Genomic DNA, 19,357 nt, shown 5'->3' with positions numbered 1-19,357 from the left:
TATCATTTTTTGGTAACATTGTGTCTGTGTAGTCAAAACAGGACAAACTAAAATCCTCCCCGCTGCACGGCTCCGTAGGCTGCCTGGAGTGGATGTGTTCCCTCTGGATAAGGCCCTCTCCCAGTTCTTCCCTTATCTTCCATAAGCTGTGAGGTACCAAGGGAGGGAAAACCAGGGAGCAGCCCGACCCAGGGCTCCTGAAAAAGTTTGTGTCCGGGCTGCTCCCCAAAGCGTCTGCTCCCTTGCAGCAGACCCGTTTCTGGGGGCCGACCGTGAAGAATCGCCCCCCGTCGCGGATGCCGAGCGCCCCCGGGACAGCCCCCCCGGCGCCCAGCCCGCCCGCCGTTCACCGTGAGCCGGTGGCCGAGCGACGGTGGCTGCACCCGCCCCGCGCTGCCTCAGCCCTTCCTCCCCCCTCAGAGATTTACCGGCCGACCCAGAAGCCGCCGGGAAAGAGGGTCCTCATCGTCGTCGCCCCCCCCCCCCCCAAGCCCCCCGCCGTTTTCCTGTCAGGAATTAGCCCCTCAGCCACAGACCCGCCCCCACACCGGCCCGCGGGGAGCCCTGACTTCCCCCCCCCGCCCCCCCCACCTGCAGCCCGCACGGCCCCGGGCGGCCCTTTCCCGCCCGCCAACGGCCCGGCGGCGGGACAGGAGGGGAGGGGGCGGGGGAGGAGGGGTAGGGCCGCCGGCGACCGCGCGAAGAAAAAGGGAGCGAAGCGGCCCCGCGCGGGCGGGAGCCCCGTCCCGCGCCCCGCCGCCGCCGCGCGCCCGCCCGCCTCCCGCCCGCGCGCCGCCCGCCCTTGCGCCGATTGGCCGGCAGCTCGGCCGGGGCTCCCCGGCGGGCCGCCCCTGATTGGCCGGATCGTAAAGCGATGGCTGAGGGCGCCTGGCGGGAGCGGCAGAGCCCCGCGCGCCCCAGCCGCCCGCCGAGGTGAGGGCGCGGAGCCTCCCGCCGCCGGGGCGGCCGCCCCCCAGCCCCCCGCCACCCCCTCCCTCCGGCAGTGGAGCCCCGAGCTCCCCTCGCCTCCCGCCGGGGACAGGAGCGGCTCCTCTTAAGGGCCGGGCTAAAAGCGCCTTTCTCGCTTTGCAGATGGAGGTGAGCGTCCTGGCGCTGCGGGACCTGGCGAGCGGCCGGCCGGGGCGGCGGGGCCGCGCCGAGGCGGCCCAGAAGGTGAGCGGGGGGCGGCGGGGCGGGCCGGGGTTGGGGGGGGCGTCCCCTCGGGCGTTACTCCACTTCTCCCGTTGCGGAGCATCGCACCAGCCCGGGGGCAGCGCGAAGCCCCCGGGGCAGTTGAGGGGGTCGGCCAGGGCCGCAGAGGGTTTGGCCACCCCGCAGAGCCCCGGGCCGGGGGCCTTGGAGGTGGGTCAGGGGTGTGCCCCCGGCTCGTGTCCCGATGGCAGCATTTGGGGTGCTGCCCCTTGGGCCACCCCACCCGGTTTGTCCTGCCGAGTTGGTCTGCACAGCAGCATCTTACCTGTCGGCTCTTGGGGCACAGGGGTGTCCGGCGCTACCGTTAGGGTAAAAAGGACAATCCAGTAAAACAACCGTGAGTCCCACCACCCTTGTCAGGAGTGAAGTGATGACACTCTGGCATCATTCCTCAGGAAACAGCTTTTAGTTTTCACTTAATGAGCAAAACTCAGTAGGCGATCTCAAACATCCCAGTGGCTACGGTTGGGTAAGGTGGAGGAGACTTCTGTACAGACACACCAACCAAAAGCTAACCAACACCAGGCCTGACATGACATGGGTATAGTATAGTCCTCTTAGTTAGCAGCAGTTTGAGTGTGCTGATGCACACATCAGCTATGCTTGCCTTCTGGCCTGGAAAAGTATGTACGTACATACTGTATGTGTGTACATACATACTGTACTGTATGTGTGTAGCCATACAGTGGAGTTCCCAGGTCAAGAGGCTAAGCAGTGCCACTCAGCAAACAAGCTCATTGTTCCTCTCCTGCCCCACCAGCCAGGAGACAAGATATCTAGCCTCTGACATACCTTGCTCAATAATGTCTCCTGAACTAGACCTGATTCATGACCTGCTGTCCATGCTCAATCCAAGTCTTCGAAAGATCACATACTTCTTGTCAGACTCTGCTCCTATTATCTGAGATATTTTTTTCAATTCCTGCTTACATCCTAAGTTCATTAAGCCAGTCTTTCCTGTCTTCTTGATCCAAGCAGAGATGGCTTAAAAATACAAGGTAAATCTCATACTTCTACCAATTGCCCTTGCAGTTTTATGGAATACAGCTAGGAGTTCATAAAGCATTGTAGCTGCTGGGGAAAAAGAAAGTGGGGAGGGAGAGGGGATAAAAGCATTTTTTACCTTAGTAGACAGTTATGACATTCAAGAAATAAAAATCTGAAAAGCTGGTAGTAGATATGTGCTTCTCATGTAGTGCAACTACTTTTCATTGTGATATTTGCACAAACATGAAAGTTTGAGGTAGTTGAAGAGCAGGTTGCTTCAGCTGTCCTCACTGCAGTTCCATTAGCACCAGCCATAGTGAACAGGAACTTGAGGGGAAGGTAGACTTTTTTCCACTACAGATCAAGTGTTGAGTCACTGCCAAATGTGAAATTACAAAAATATATTAAGTGCCAACACTATGTGAACATATATTCCAAGAAGTACCATAGCCTCTAAATTGACCCCTATTTATCACAGTGTAGTAAGTTACAACAGGCTAACTGTTAATTCTAAAAGAGATACATTTATTACATGGGTAATTCATAAGTGAATGTATGCAGAAGTGTTCTCCATGAGTGCTCAGAGCACAATGCTTTCAATATGCCAAATTAATTACCACTTTGAATGCTACAGAACTGCTCCTAGTAAAAGCCACCTTGAGTTGTTACTAGAACTTCCTTCTGCTTTCTACCTACATTGTGCCTGATAAGATGATATTTGTAATCACCTATTTAAATATCTATATCAGCTAGTGATAGCTGAATTGCTCCAAAAACCAGCAAAACTTAACTTGGGAAAGTTCTTGGAGCAAACCAATAGTATCTTAACATTTGATTTCAGGCTATATTCTGTTTCAGAATTGGACTTCTTGCAGCACAAAATCAAATACATAATAACAATATCCAGCCTCAAAGTTGTCATGTTAGATTTTTTAAAATTCATTTTGAAAAAAAAAATGAAGCGATAATCTTAGTCTGAGCAAGAAGACTTGCTCAGTTTAAGACCAACACCGAAAAAGCCACAGCTAGACTGAAGAGCTAACATCTTCAAGCCTGATTTATACTTCAAAAGCAGTTTGCTGTGATTCCAAAGGCTGCATTCCCAATTCTAGCAAGCTGTAAGCTCTGCTAGCTTTCTGATGATAATCTGTCTGCTTCGCTTGCTCTCTCTCGCTTTGCTCAAGGTGCATGCAATCATTTCAAGGGACTAAATCTAGAAACCACTGAGCAGTATTAGCTATAGTTCCAAAAAAAGATGGTGTCCTGTTTGTAGGGTATTAAGGAGAATTAAGTGATAGCTGGATTATCTAAGAACAGAACATTGATCTCCGTGGGAAAAAAAGCAACAGTACAACTTTCTGCATGAGCATTTCTGGAAATCCTACTCTGTGGCAGGTTTAGGATACCTGGACCTCAATTTTTGATACCCTGCAAAGAAAGCCAGTTTGGTATCCTATCTACTTCATTCCTTTAGTCTTTGTGAGCTATTTGCACTAACAGGCTAGAATGAAGTAGCGTGTTGTTGCCCAACACCAGATCTCTCAGCTCAAGCATACCATTGATGCTTTCTTCAGTCAGTCCCTTGAAATGAGTTGATCTGTAGCAATAAATCTTGCAGTAAGAGGAGGGAGTAGAATTGGACCCAGAGATGAAATGTGAAAAATGTTTGATTGTAGCTAGGTACTGGAGGGAGTTGAGCTTCCTTCAAAGAAGGATTAAAAAAAAAAATCAACAAATGAATTAGACTTTTCCTTCTAGTAGCTCTTAGCTGTAGTCGAGGAATAGTTATGGATATTTTCTTCATTGCTTTGAGCAGCAAATAGTGCAGATGCAAAGCTTGCTTCACTTGCACGTGAAGTTACATCCACTTTAGTTTGACATTTTATGAGAGTCTGAGCTGCATCCCCAGCACAGCTTTTCATTAGGGACCTTTTAAGGAGAAAAACACGTTTTCTTGCTAAGTGTAATGTCACCAATGCATTATTTCAGTTTCGATCCAGTTTGGTGATTTATGTTTGTGGGCAATGCTGTCTTGTAATAACAGTCAGAGTTTAAAAGCCTGATAGGCCACAAGTTTGACGGGCTGACCTCAGGTTCTGTAATTCAGGGCAGTATCTCATATACCCTGCCTCCAGTACAGTAGCACATAGAATATTTTACCGTTTCCAACAAAGGCAGAAGAACTGTGCTAAATATAGCTATGAGTGCCAGGGCATGAGTCACTACAATTACCTTCATAAAAACAATGAAATTGATTGTTGGACTGTTTTCTTTCCTGTTGTGCTTAAAGAACTTTGTTTTTAACAGGAAAACATATTTGATCGATCCAGGATGGCCCCAAAGACTCCCATTAAGAATGAACCAGTTGATTTATCAAAGCAAAAAGGATGCACCCCGGAAAGAAATCCAATTACACCTGTTAAGCTCATTGACAGACCTCAGCCTGATCCCTGGACCCCCACTGCTAACCTGAAGATGCTTGTTAGTGCTGCTAGCCCCGACATGAGGGACAGGGAAAAGAAGAAAGAGCTCTTCAGACCCATAGAAAACAGTGAGCAGAGTGACACACCTGATTTGTTACAGGTGAGACTTGGAACACTATTACCTTATGTTGATTTAGGACTCAGACCTTCCTTAAGTTGTGCCTCAGTTTTCTTCCACCTGGTCCTTTGCTCCCTCTGGAAAACTGCAGAATTATAAAACATTCCCAAGGACAGTTGCCTATGCAGCACTGGCTGAGCAGGAGGACTTTCAAAGACTAAAAGAAACTGTCTTACTAGTAACTGACCTGAGGCCCCTCACGAGCCTGAATATTACTTGAAAGGATAGTGAAGGAAGTAGAGTACATGTCATTTTCCCCAGTTTAAGTACTTCTGATACTATTTTCTGAACCACATCAGAAAGAAAATTGCCAAATCATTTTAAGCAGACAGGCAGCCTTTTCAAAAGCAGTTTGGCAACAGTGAGGGCATATTTTTCAAAATACTTTCGAAATCTCATACCTTGTCCACAACAGCCCCACAGAGTGGTCAGTTAAAACCTTTCTCCCCCTTTCCGCCCCAGCCTCCAAAATAGTAGTCAGAAAGCATGGTCAGGTGTTTGGAAGATTTTTACTTGTCAAGACTCAGGCAAGGTGGGGGTTGATCCCTGTCTTACTTTAGGAAGTCCATTCATGGAGAGGAGGTTGTAATAAGCATCATTACAGTTTTCTTTCTTCAGATTTTTTTTTGTTCAAATCACTGTTTTCCTTCTCCTGGGTTATTTCTTGTAGAATATCCTTCCTTGGTGATTTCAGTGAGAGGAAGATAGTTCTGGGGTCCTCCTACTGAGAAGCATCATTTGATAGGTATAGATCACTCTACAAGTATAGATTTTACAGCATCTACAGTGACAGTAGTCTAGAAAATTTTTCAGTTTAGATAATCATAAAGGAACAGTTCTCTAAAGGTAACTCCTAATGTAACTTCCAGTAAGTAAAAAATAGTCAGTCTTGAAGGTTAGTTCATTACCACTCCAAGCCTGCTACAATCATACAGCATTTCTTGGGTGGCTAGTATAAAGAGTTCAAATATTTCCTAGTTAGTAAGACTTACACTTAGTAGTTTTCTCCACACAGAAGGTTAATTTACAAGAGATGTAAAAGTGTTAGTGTAAAAATACTACTATTTCCATACCATATAAAACACAAAGAATTCAATCAGAGCAACAGCCTGCCACAAGATCACTTAATCACAACCAGCAAAGGACAGTTAAGATCTCACAAGCAAGGAAACCAGTTTCGATAGCTGCCACTGCTCTCAGTTTTTCTTTGCCAGAGGGAACAATTTTTTCTCCTTGTTTTTTTTTTGACACAGAAGGAAAACCCCAAAATTACCAGTGCAGAAAAATCCCCCATCATTCTCATTTTGTAATAAACAAACATACCTCTCCATACATTCTTTGCCATCACAGTTTTGTTGAGGTTTTTTTTTTCCCCCCTACAGGGGCAGAAAGACCATATTCAGGCCATCCTACAAAATTCACTTAAGCTAACAGCTTGACTGAGTTTTACATTCAGAGACTGAGTCATGCCTTTTATAATCTCTTAGCATCATGCCTCCCTACCCACCCCTTCCCTCCACCAGTTTCTTAAAGTTATAGAGGTACTGTAAAGGGCAGTAAAATCTCTTGAAAGAGAAACTCTTTGATGGCTTGTACATCTTCTGGCTTATTAGGTGCAAAGGTGTTTGAGGGAACATTCGTCCTCTTCTCAAAAGAAATGTTCCTTCCAAGTAGGATCTGACCATCTGCTAGTCTTGGGTGTTTGGTCATACTGTTTTGTTTCCTTATGCATAACCATTATTTTATGATCTCACAGATAAGAGGCTTTTTTTTCTGTAGATACCTTGTGTGATGAATTAGAAAGAGCTTGCAGGCAAAAGCATGTCACCCAAGTGCTCTGCACTTGCAAGGAGTCCCTAGTTTTTTCCATATTAGAAAGTCTGAGCTTCAATATTGCTAACATCTGAAATGTGCCTCTCTTGGCTATGCTTTGCTTCTAAAGCTCTGCACTAAAGGGTTAACTTTTTTTTTTTAACAGTATGATATGGTAGACGACAGCACGGTTGATGAATTTGAAAAACAGAGGCCCAGCAGAAAACAGAAAAGCTTAGGACTCTTGTGCCAAAAGTTTCTAGCTCGCTATCCAAGTTATCCATTGTCAACAGAAAAAACTACTATTTCTTTGGATGAAGTGGCTTCAATTCTCGGTATGTATACCTGCAAAAATGGGGTGATGGATCACCTGGGGTAACTGGACAGGAGGGCCTTCAAAAGATCATCCTTCTTACAGAGGGCATTCAAGGTCTGCCTTTCACTGGGTCTGGATGCTCTTCTAATCATACTAATCAAGAGTTGGAAATGCCTAATATTCCTAAGTGTCTTTACTGCTTGATAACGCTACCATTTTGAAATCTGCTTTCTGAGACTACTTTTTACTAGATGGATCTATCCTCCAGCTGTTTACCAAGTCTGTTGCTTTCTTAAATTTCCAATTTGCTGAAGACTGAAGGAGTTATGAGTTACAAAACTTCTGAAGGAGGACTTACAAACAACAAATTCTGTCAAAATTGAACATTTGGGGAAAACATTTCAAACTAGTAGATGCAGGAAATCAGTTGGGTTTACTGCCTGACTTCAGTAACGTGCCTGACATCACATATTCCAAGATTTGATTTCATGATTCACCAAGGTTATCTTAGCTTTGTGAGGGGAAGTTACCAGGAGACCTGCAAGAGTAGAACGAGAAGATGTGTTGTATTGAGATGGCAAGATGGTATCAAGTAGCCTGTTTGCTGGTTCTACTCTTAGGTTTGGTCTTAGATAAAAGATTAGTGAAGTACCTGAGAGAAGTAATAAAACTTGAGAGAGAGGACTCAGCCAGGTCACACCAATAACAAAAAGAGAGATTGTCTCTTAGCTAGGAAGGGCCTTACAAAATTGGACTTGAGGTAAATAAATGTTGTATCTACATTTAGAACTTAAGTATTTAACTGAAAAGAGGTAGCAAAAATGAAATGTGCTTGTTTTGGGAAGAAAGGGAACAGAAGAGTGATGTCCTCTGTGACTCTGGTGAGAAAGTCCTTGAAATACTCATTTATTTGCCTTGGTAATGGGAAGTGGAAATAGGAGAGAATTCAGATAAAGTAAATAATTAAATTACTTTTAAAATTAATTGTTCTTTTAGGTTTATGCAATTACTCCTTTCTGTGTTTGCATGAGATGCTCGTGCTCCAATCTTGTACCACTCAACATGAGTAGTGCTTTATTATGTTTGGAGTCATGTTACCTTGCTTTCTGAAATACTAGAAACTTTGTTTTAAAACTTACTGTTGGGGATTTTACCTCCCAGAAGGAGGTGTTTTTGTTCTTCTCCCTTTGGTTTTCACTTCCTTGCTTGCCTGTATCCGCTTGCTTCAGGGACCCCAAATTATTCACTGCTGATTTTTCTGCTGTCTGTGTTACAAATGATGGTTGTAACAGAGCTTTTGCAACAAAAGTATATTACTTTGTTCACTGAAGACCTGTGGAAAGACCACAGGGGGGCTATGCTGCTGGTGCCTGTAAAACACCTGGATATGTGTGGTACTCTTGTTTTTCTGGAGTATGTTTCACTCCAGGATCTCCACACACTTGTAAATACTCATGAATTGTTTATCCTAATGTCTTTTTGAGGCTGGTAAATATTGTCCACATTCTCCAGATGAGTAAACAGATGTATTAAGGCCTTGCATTCTGCAGGGAAGTCTTTCAAAACCTTCCCCCTCGGCTAGCACTTGTTCTGCTCAGCTGATGTTAACCGCTACGGGATTTTTGGTGCAGATGATGCCACTAGCATATAATGCACTGTGTTATACCTAACAGCCATGCTTCAAACAGTGCTGGACACGAGTACTCGGGACAGTAAGCAGAGCCACTGACCTGTTCATATTCAGTCCCCAACCTGGCTCACGTCAATTGGGCTGAACCCAAGTTGGACATGTTTAATAGATTTCCCGTTAGTGCACACACAGGTAGCACAGAGGACTTGTTTCTGGTGCATTTGGGAACAGTGGGTTTTATTCTCCACTTCTTTGCACCTTGTGAAGCTTTTGAGGCTCCCTTGCTTGCTACCTGCTTAGCAAATAATCGTACCATTGGAAGTGCAAGTGAAGCACAACACTGTTACTGGTTCCTGTAGGAGTGGGCTTTTATATCTACCCTGTGTCAGTGCCAGGCTCACCCTTTCCTGCCCTCTGTTGCACACAGGATTGTGTACAGGTGTGTATCTGAGCTCTGAAGCTCAAGAAAGGCCAAAGTGCTCTGAAAATCTCAGGGCAGTCTGAATATGTTTAAGTGAGCGGGGCTGAGCAGACTGCCATCAGTTCTTCTAAACACAACGTTTAGAAGCTGAAGCCATGGCTGGGCCAACAGTTAACAAAATAGACAAAGAACATCATACCATGGGGCTTGCCATACATAAGTCAGTTCTTAATTGTGCAGATTTGGATGGATCTAATGTAATGTGTCCAAGTGAAGAGTGAAAAATGTGTTGTGAACACTCAGTGTTAGAGAACAGCCTGTTCTCTGCTCTGCTTCCTCAGAAGAGCCCATTAAAACTAGATGAGCATCTGTGTCTTTTTTATTTCCCCCTACTTCAAACAGGAGTCGAGCGGAGACGAATTTACGATATAGTGAACGTCCTGGAGTCATTGCACTTGGTTAGCCGTGTGGCCAAGAACCAGTACTGTTGGCATGGCCGGCACAACCTAAGTCAAACTCTGAAAATGCTTCAGGAAGCAGGAGAGCTGCAGTATGGAGAGCTAATGACCTTCTTCCAGCACAAGGAGCAGGACTTGGAGTACAAATTTGGAGAACGGAAGAAGGAAACTATTCCAGATTTTCAAGACAGACCATTACTGGAGTTTTCAGAACCAGATTGCACCTCTGGTGAGATAACTAATGTGTGTTATGTGATACACAGACACAAGTGTCTTTCTCCATTTTATTATGTGACTTTATCCCTTGCTTTGCTTTTAAATTAAGTAATAAAAAATATTCTTTACAAAGAGGTGCTGAATTCACCGCGGAGATGATAGAATTCTTCCTTCTATCCCATCCCTTGCATAGATCTCAGGACAGATTTTTCCTTCTGTCCTGCAAACTGCCAGGCGCTCCAGTTCTTTTTTTCCCACCTGTACCTGTCAGTAAATGCTTTATCCTGACAGAAGATGACATCTTCCATTTGTCCACTGTTTGTATGCTGCCCATATAATACATGGTGTTTTAAGTTACAAAGTCCATTGGAGTCACAAAATTATAGTGGTGCAAAACTATGTAACGTAACATAGAATCAACTTTGGAGTCTGGCTTTCTAAAAGCTATTTCTGCAAGCTTTTATTTTTATTGCCTTTTGAAGAGAGACTTCTGTCTGCATTACGCAGTTATTTGCTGCCTTTCAAAAGATTTCTGCTTCCTGACAAGGAAATACTTTAGCCCTTTTGTGTGTGAGAAACCTACTTGCTAGTTTTCTGGCTGTCATGGATGATGTATGCTAATAGGCTTGGGTATTATTTTTAACACAGCATCTGCAAACAGCAGAAAGGACAAGTCGTTGCGGATTATGAGCCAAAAATTTGTCATGCTGTTCCTTGTCTCCAAGACCAAGATAGTCACTCTGGACATTGCAGCAAAGATACTGATAGAAGGAACGCAGGATGCCGTGGACCACAGCAAGTTTAAAAGTAAGCTGGCTGTAGAGAGAATCAGTGAGTAAAGAAAACAGGGGCATGTTTGGACTGACACCAGTAGGTAATGACAAGAGCAGGTCAGGAATCTTTTGCTGAAGTATGGTTTGGGGTTTTTTTAATTGCAAATGCCAGTTTGTGAAAACAGAACTTGGAGTGGGGAAGAGTCAATTTGACAATTATCTCCAAGTTTTAGCTTCAGAATTAAGAAAAATCTTTTCTTTTGTTTGATTTTTTTTTCATACTTTTTTCATACTTTTTCTTTCATACTTTAACTCTGTTTCCTGTACTGTTCTGAATGACATTTCAGAACTTACTGAAATGAAATATATTGTTTAATTTAATGGAATTCATATTCTTCTCTGCAGAAATGCGTTACTTCCCCTTTTCACCCCAGAAATCTTTCACAGCTGGATGGCACAATTTGCTTTTCAGTTAGTGGGGATTAGTACTTAGATCCTTTGGACAACATGAGAAATCTCAGCATTAGTAAATAATTCTTCTAAAATAAAGACTTTTTTTTTAAGTCTTTAAAGTACTTTTAAAATAAAGTACTTGCACTTCAGTCTTTACATTCTACCCCAGATACCAGGAGGGATGCGAGTTTAGCTGCGCAACCTGTGGGTATCATATTCAGCTCAAACATGTTATTTATTGGAGTCTCAGAGATTTTTCTAAGAGTGTAACATTTTTAAGATGATAAATATGTGTCCTGTTGTGATCGACTATGCACTCATGTGCCTCTTGCCCAAGTGCTTCTCTTTACCCCACATGGAGGTAGCTGCCTCTTCTGGGAAAGCTGATGATGTAATCACTAAGATATGACGAAGCAGTGACAAGCAGGTGGGAGCTGGCATAGCAGGCTTCATAGGAGGTGGCTTAAGTCCATCCCAGTTTGATTTTACTCACCTCATCTATGAAAGCTGTGGTGATATTCTGGAATGAAATTGCCATTTAAATATGTACTGCATGCATTGTAAACATGACTGTCTCTACTATTTCTGCCCTTTCTTGTTAGCAAAGGTACGAAGATTGTATGATATCGCCAATGTTCTCACCAGCCTAGGCTTGATCAAGAAAGTTCATGTCACGGAGGAACGAGGACGCAAACCAGCCTTCAAGTGGATTGGGCCCGTGGAATTCGCTGGAAAGACTGGTAATATGTAGTTCACATCTCCTTCCTTTTTGTTTTGACAGTCTCTTCCCAAATGGTAATAAGTTATTTTCCATGTGTAAAGAATGGCTTGACATTCATTGTCTACCCTGTGATTATTAACTGCTGGCCAGCCCAACTTTTGCCCTTGTACACTCAAGGGCTGGAGCTGTGGAGGGATGTTGAAGGATACTGTGTCTCGCCGGTATTTTTACACCAACTTACATAACTATGAATTGTAGAGCAATGGCAGATAATATCTGGATCCACAGCTTTTCTGGGTTACAAAATCTCAGTAATTCTGCTGTTACTAGACAGTGGATTAGTGTCTTTGTAAGGGGACTTAGCAAGGTAGAGTAGGGCTGTTTCTTGCATGTGTCCCATTGAGCAAAAGGTTTGTCTGCAGAGAAGGAGGTGGTGGACCAGAGGATCTCTGTGAGCTGCTGATTCTTGGCTAGAAGCCAGAGCAAAGGACAGCCCTTTGGGGGGTCAGACCAGAGCCAGGACCAAGTAAAAGTGAAGCATAGTGTTAATGCCATCTTAGTACCCTTTCTCCTTCTGGCTACATGCACTGGAGTGTAGCTGCTGCTGCAGGTGCCATGGCATGGAAAGGAAGGAAGCCCTTATCTTGTCTATCAGTGCTTACTGAGCTTAGATCTGCTTCAGTGTTGTGGGGTTTGGGATGGTATAGATGTTACCTCTTCTCTTATGGCCGAGTTTGGTAACATGATAGAAGCTTAAATGATGAGCTGTGTTCCCTGAAGGATTATTGTACAAAATTATGTTCCTACAGATGAGCTGAGAGGGCGTAGCCCAACATCTGACCCTGTGCCGGGGACACAGAGAAGAGCCTGTGCCCCGTATCAGATCTGTGCTACTGGAAAGCAGAGATTTGCACGTCATGCTTCATTTAACGGTGCACAGCCTTGTGAAGGGACCAGAAGGAAGGTCAGTTCTGAGCCCAACAGCCCACGTCAGGAAAGGCAAGGTAACTACTAATGACGCATGTTCTTTTATATCCTGCTGGATGTGCCCAAATGTGGGCCCACCAATTTAAGGGACTTGATTGGGTGAACCAACCTAATTAAATATGTGAATTACCCTTAGGGGTGCTTATATTTCTACTGTCCATGTGATGAGAGTTCTGTTTTGGACCCTCCAGTTAAGTTACCCTAAAGTTAGATGAGATAAATCTGGGCCATAGTGCCTTGAATCTGCAGTTTGTTCTCTGGTAAATTGTACTGCAACTGTACTACAGTTGCTTCTGATAAAATTTGGTATAGATAAAGAAAGATTCTTTAGCCGGAAAAGTTTGCTTTGTTTTATGGTTCCTAATATAGTGGAATTTACTGTAACAAACTCATGGATAGCTGTTAAAAAAGATAAAGCAATTACAGGGCTCTTCACAGTTCCCTCTCTAGGAAATGATGATGTCAAGCACCTCTCCAGTGGGACTGAGAGTTCTGAGTGTCTTGCAAATTCTGGCTCTAGGTGATTCGTGGATGTTCTAAAAATGTGCCAGGATAGAAAAATTATACCAATTATTTTATATGGCCAGTATCAAAATATGCTTGGTAAATCTACCTGTTATTAATTGAATGCTCCTTTGTTCTTTCAGCTTGTATTGTGAATTCAGATGAACATTCCTCCAAAATGATAAGTTTGGCAGCTGTCTGCAGGCAGAAGATAGAGGAAGATACTAGGTAGGTTGGTCTTAACTCCTGTTCAGTTTCAGCTTCGTGCTTGTCATGTTTAGTTCAAGGCTAGATTCCGCTGATGGGACTGAGATAGAAAATTGCCAGAGAGCCTTGTTATTACTATTTTAATGCTGATAGGTCTCAGCTTTCTTTTTTTTTTTTCCACAGCCAATTGATACCCACCTGTACTTGTACCACTGTTGTTCTTTAGCTTCAGTAGTTCTTCATCTCATGTGTGTTTATATAGGTCATCCCGGCCTCCTTTGACCCGTTGTCTAGGTAGGCTGAGCAAATCATGATTCCATAGAAGAGCCTCTGTTATATCAGTGGGTCTTCACTACACCTCTCCTACTTTGAATTCATTTGTGAATGACTGACACTAGTCAAGTGCAACCGAAAGCGCAAAAAACTGATAAGTCTGCTTCTGTGTAATTAGAAATAATAAAAAGTGACCCTCCTTGTAAACTGTGTAAAAGTAATGGTTTGGAGTGGGGCAAATTTTTCCACATCTATGTCCAGTGATGTACCTGTTTGCTTTTAAAGATAAAATGGGAGTTTAATTTTGGACTAAATGTTTTTCTCTTTTCGTTACTTTTTTTTTTTTTTTTTTTTTTTTTTAAGGAATAAAGCTTGTGCCACAGAAACGCTACTAAATTCAGCAAGGAATCCAGGCATAACCTCACCTCTCTCCCTTCTTCCACTTCCTGGGGACTCAGATTTTTGTGTTAACCCTTTGCCTCAGGCAGTTTTCCCAGTGGTTCAGGCAGAAGTGCCAAGCCCCTCGCTGCCAAATGGCATCAGCAGCCAAGCTCTACATCCTTCCATGCCAGCAGCCTCCAAAACAGAAAATGGAAAACCTACCCTGCTTCCCAACCAGTCCTTCCTGTGCTTCCCCTCTTCATCCCTTTTTATGTTGTGTGGTGGTCTTCAGGAAAATAACTTGAGGGAGACCCTGCCCACCACAGAAGACGTGGGAAACAGGAGGGCAGAAGCTCAGGCCGCCGTACCTCGAGCTACCTGCCAGAAACGTAGCTCCCACAAATGCGCATCACCCTCTGCACCTGTAGATGATGAAGAGCCAGCTGCTAAAAAGCAGACCATGGAACAGAGTGATGTGCCCCTCTCGCTTGTAGTACCCAAGGTAAAGAAGTTAGTTTCATTATCACTTAGGCTTCCTGTTAGCGAGGAAAGACATCTGCCCAAGACTTTTCAGAAATGAAAATTCACTACGCTGCTCTTGTTACAGATACAAATGCTGCCTGCTACGTGTTAATGAAATTGTAAGGGTGCTGTGCCAGGAAGTATAGGCATTAACTGGGAGCTGTTTTCACACTACCAGGGGAAAAATTGACTGTGATTGCTTTGCATAGTGAAGTAATGGTCAGCTGATCTTTGAAATCAGTGTCCTGATCATTGTCTTCAACAAAGCAGCCTGCCAGAGAGGAAGAAATCAATGTGACTGTTGCTGCTTGTCTACCCCTACTAGCTTGGGCTTTCCCAGACAGCAGCAGCAGCATTGCTTACTCCACTGAGCTATAACAAACGTGCTTTTTCCTTTCCCTCTACTCTCCAGTCTGAGTCCCTCTCTCTTAAGCCCAGTGTTGCCCACAGCAGGCTGGTGAGAAAAGGATGATGGTGAAGATGAAGTACAGCTATCTCAGGGTTCTCTTAACTACTGAAAATAGGGGTCAGGCTCAAGGTCATATCAGTGTTTGAATATAAGGCACTTGAAACAGGTGATTTTCCTTATCAAGAAAAAATGAATCCCTAAGCTCTGTTTTTTCTTATCTAGTGTCTTCAAGTACTGAAAGTGAACTACAGCACAGGGCACAGAGCTCGAGCATCACTAATACGGCTCTTCAAACCCTCAAACAAAATTTTTAACTTGGTGACTTGCTGTTTGTGCTGCCCCTTTGTGGAGATGCATGCTTTACTCTGTAGCTGAGGAAGGTGCATGAGAGACATCACACTGTGTTATTTCAGTTTGGACTCTTCATTTCCTCTTTATTTTTTTTGCTTAGAAACCTTTTGAGTCACCCAAGGCAGAATCTACCCCAGGAAGTGGCTGTACGTCTGCTGTACATCTAGAAGCTTTTCATCTTGACCTTGCAAATCCTGCTGCTCCAGAGGCTGCAGACAAGGAGTCTCCTAAGCCTTTAGATTCTCAGGAAGAAGAAAAATGGTCTCAGAATAAAGATGCTGATGAACCCTCTCCAGGAAAAGAGAACGTCTCTAAAGAAAATGCCAATCAACCTTTCCTACCACAGTATCTTTATGTTCAGTCTACTGCTGGTAAGGACAGCCATGAGATCTAGAAGCACTTAAACTTCTGCATCTTTCACTAAGCAAACAGGGAGACCTACAGATAGGTGAATAAGTCTGTTTGGCACAAAAAAACTGTAAGCAGTTCTCTGTAGTAGTTTAATAGCTCTGAATTCTGTTGACTCCAGGTGAACTGTTCCTTCTCTGAAAACATGGGCATTTTTCTGAGGTACTGAAACACTGAGAGAGATTAATAATGTGGGTTTTGTGTGCTTGAATCATGTGTGGAAAAAAGATACCTATCCCAGAGGAGCTGGAAATCTAGGTTTGGCAGTAAGGCAGCCAGAATAGTGCAACAGCATCCCTCTGAGTGGGTGAATTTAGTCATCTATGAACTTTGTACAGTCTTATCATGTGCATCATGGGGATAACCCCACAAAAACTGAGGCACTGAGTGTAGCTAGGCTTGTTTGTAGGACAAAGTAGGGATGGAGAAGAAGCAGCTGAAAATATTACAAGAGGATTTTGTGTCCACCATTTTTCATACCTGTGTTTATGTGGAGTAGAAGAGTGTTTAGTGGGAACAGGATGCGCGTGGCAGACTTCCAGGACTACTGCTTTAGTATTTGATTCACTTGTGGCACAGAGTGGAGATTTCATTTACAGGATGGAGATACTTAGTTTGAAAATGTTGATCCTGGTGTTTTGGAAGGTCAGACAAACTGGGAACCGGAGCAGCTTCTGTTTCAAATCAGTATTTCAGCCATTGTCAGGAAAATTAGCGCCTTTGGAGTATATCTTTCTGGGTGTTTTCCTTTTTTTTTTTTTTTCTTATGAAAAGCAATGCGTATGTTCCTATTAGTGAAAAAAAGAGTTTGTTTACCCAAGATGTTGCTTGTAACTGAAGTTAGAAGCAGAAAACAGCAAGGTGTGTGTTTGGTACTTAATATGAACAAAGTAAATGGATGCAGATACAGTGAACAGGCAGTAGGGGGCGAGATGGAGGAAGGTAAGGAAAGGGAGCTTGGCAGAAGTGTTGCAGGTTTGTGACAGTTTTCTTCCTTCTTTTTTCTTCTTTTTGTCACGGTTTTCTTTGTAGGCAGCCTATCTCTTTCTTTGCTGTCATCCCTCTTTCCGGTTCTAGATGAAGTTATAATAGCTTAATTCCAGTTTGTCAACTGTATTAATGCCTTGCTTTTTCTCTCTTTGTTTTAGGATTAAGCAGTTTTAATTTCCTGTTCTCTGCAAACCAAGCCCCTGGTGCTATCAGCCTGGCTGCGAGCCAGTTACCTTCTCTGAGCGTCCCCTGTGTCATGGTGCCGTCAGCAGCCTTGGCTTCCCTCCCTCTCGTCTGTTCTCCCACAATCACCAGTCCTCTTTCCCCAGTTCCCGACGGCTCCTTCTCAGCTGCCACCTCCATGAATTTCAGTGTGTCTGGCCTGGCATCAACCACGCCTGTTTTCATAGGCACCATGGCAGTGGTTACCCCCAAGGTCTCACCTGCGCCTTCAGTGGATCCCCAGCAACCAGCTCACCCCGCTCTGCACCTGAGTCCTGTGCTTGCAAGATCTTGCAGTGCTGTTAAACTGGACTCCCCCATGTGTGTGGGACCTCCGGTGACCCTTCTGAAGCTGCAGCAGGTAAGACTGAAAGATGGTCGAGCGACAAAACAGCGGTGCCAGCTCAGTGGGAATGAAGGCAGCTTGCGCTGCGGGCTGGTGTGTCAGAGGGGTAAGTTGGCACACTGGGAGCTGGTGTCTTCCACTTAGTTTGCGTGTCCGTCTGTAGTGGTGGCAACGCTTGGGACAGTGTTAAACACGTAGCCCAGCATAGCACGTCTAGCCCTGAATGGTGAACTAGTGAGTTTTAAAAATCTTACAGGAATTTTAAAATCTTAATCTTTAAAAATCTTACAGGAATAGAGAAAAAAAATGTTACAGGTTTTTTTCCCCCATAAATCAGAGTCAGTATTTTTTCCCATTTGACCCTATCATTGTGTGTTATGCAGTGGCTACAGAAACACTTTAGGTGGACAGGAGGTTTGTTTGTCACAATTCAGGAGTCAGCTGGGTGCAACACTTCTCAGGTAGTAGTGTCCTGGATTACCTCCTCACACCCGTTATGATCTCCCTTCACTAAATAATGGAAATGTAATAGCAGCATCAGAACTGAGGGAAAACAACATTTCTTGGGTTTTGTTGGTCTTTTTTTATAAAGATATTTTTTAAAATTCTACCATAGAAACAGACTTCTTGAGGAAAAAAATGATAAATTCAAAAGTGAAGGAGGACTCATTTATCTGAAGTGACGTAAAACAATTTAAATCTGATTTGTTTTCCTGTTGTCTATTGCAATGACAAATACATTGAACTTTTGGAAGCTTTGTGAATGTTACTTGATGTTTATCTTGTTCGAGCTTTAGAAGATGGCTGTAATAGAGACTGGTTGGCAGCCAGTCTGATTACAGATACTAACATTACAGTAAAGTGGCACTTAAAAGAGAAGTGGCCAGGGTTTAGGAGATGAATTTTAGGTCTATTTTGATGCTAGCAAATAACAAAAGGGAGTAAAACATTAAGGAAAGGAAATAACCATTTAAGCTAAAGGACAAGATTGGCATAAGAATGAATGAGTATGAACTAGTCATAAATGCATTTAAGTTGGAAGTGAGATAGAGGCTTTCAGCTTCCAGCGATGATGTACTGGCAGACAGCTCCAGAACAAAAAGGGGCAAAGCCCATAGCTTTGTCTGAAAGGATGTGTGACATGGTTCACTGTAGTAGCAGGGAACAGGCCTTAATGTCTACAAGCTGTCTTCTCTTTGCGTGCTTGCCTGTAGGCTTTGAGAAAACCCCACTGAATCACTTTGGTTTCGTTTCACAAATAGCCTTCGTCAACTCCTCTCACTCCGAAGAGCATTCGTCCTGCACGTCATGAGGCATTTTTCAAAACTCCTGGGAGTCTTGGAGACCCTGTTGCATGGAAGAAAAATGAAGGCAACCAGACCAGAAATGCCAGCTCTGTGCAGAGGAGACTGGAAATTTCTAGTACCAGCCCTGACTAACTCCACTCACTGCAAAGGGTGGGCAGATTGTCCTAGGACCCTGCACCGATTACAAAAGAACAAGCTCTTACCTGACAAGAGGAGCACGTTAAAATGTCCTCCTTTCTGGCATGCTTCCCCTCTATCTGTTCACCCACCTTCTTCACAGATCATCCTTGGTACTGAAAACCTTTTCCTGAATTGTTCCTTCAGTACTGATTTGAATTCAGTTGCTGTGCTTCACACAGCCCTGTGGGCATGAAATGGTAGTTGTGGTTTTAATTTGGAAAACTCTTTATTGCTGTGAGGAGATGTAAAGAGATTTTCCCCAGGAGTTCTTTATTCATGGTTTTAAGTGAGATGTCTAGCACTTATCTGGGGTAAGCATTTTTTTTTTTTTTGCATGTACTCTACTTGCCCTGAGTAAATCTGTGGTGAAAATGATAAAACTCTTGCAGTTGTGAGAGCAACTGCTTCCTTGATTCCAATCTGTCAAATTCTGCCTCCGCATGCAGCCTCTTGCTATTTATTTTGTACATTGGAGTGGGATTTACTGCAAAAAAGGGGTTTTTTTGCAGCTTCAGAATAACAGATTTTCTCAGGGTAGGATTACTTGAATGTCAGTTGTTGTACAATTTGCCCAGCACTTGTGGTTAGAAAAACCTAATAATAACACAATATGGTTGAATGTATACATGTGAAAAATATTAAGACCAAAATAACTGTGAACGTTAACATT

General features: G+C 43.8%; 1 protein-coding gene across 1 annotated transcript; it reads left to right on the top strand.

Annotated features, from left to right (window-relative positions):
- The first annotated feature begins 710 nt into the window (after positions 1 to 710).
- E2F7 (E2F transcription factor 7) lies at positions 711 to 18,639 on the top strand. Its single transcript, XM_086740045.1, has 14 exons — positions 711 to 751; positions 787 to 927; positions 1,046 to 1,173; positions 4,507 to 4,782; positions 6,779 to 6,947; positions 9,382 to 9,666; positions 10,302 to 10,460; positions 11,482 to 11,619; positions 12,410 to 12,604; positions 13,235 to 13,319; positions 13,935 to 14,454; positions 15,335 to 15,605; positions 16,791 to 17,215; positions 18,463 to 18,639. The coding sequence occupies exons 3-14, from the start codon at positions 1,093 to 1,095 to the stop codon at positions 18,637 to 18,639; spliced, it is 2,781 nt and encodes a 926-aa protein (XP_086596171.1). The 5' UTR covers positions 711 to 751; positions 787 to 927; positions 1,046 to 1,092.
- Positions 18,640 to 19,357: the final 718 nt, after the last annotated feature.

The sequence above is a fragment of the Chlamydotis macqueenii genome, chromosome 1 (assembly GCF_036417535.1).
Source record: "Chlamydotis macqueenii isolate bChlMac1 chromosome 1, bChlMac1.mat, whole genome shotgun sequence".
In the NCBI taxonomy this organism is placed as follows: Eukaryota; Metazoa; Chordata; class Aves; order Otidiformes; family Otididae; genus Chlamydotis; species Chlamydotis macqueenii.
The sequence above is the reverse complement of the archived record's forward strand: the minus strand, read 5'-3'. Positions and strand labels throughout refer to the sequence as shown.

Bases quoted from the DNA above. Each gene is read 5' to 3' on its own strand.
- E2F7 (XM_086740045.1), top strand. From the start codon at position 1,093: ATGGAGGTGAGCGTCCTGGCGCTGCGGGACCTGGCGAGCGGCCGGCCG. The intron at 9,667-10,301 runs GTGAGATAACTA...TTTTTAACACAG, and splicing joins AGAACCAGATTGCACCTCTG to CATCTGCAAACAGCAGAAAG. The intron at 17,216-18,462 runs GTAAGACTGAAA...TTTCACAAATAG, and splicing joins CCCTTCTGAAGCTGCAGCAG to CCTTCGTCAACTCCTCTCAC.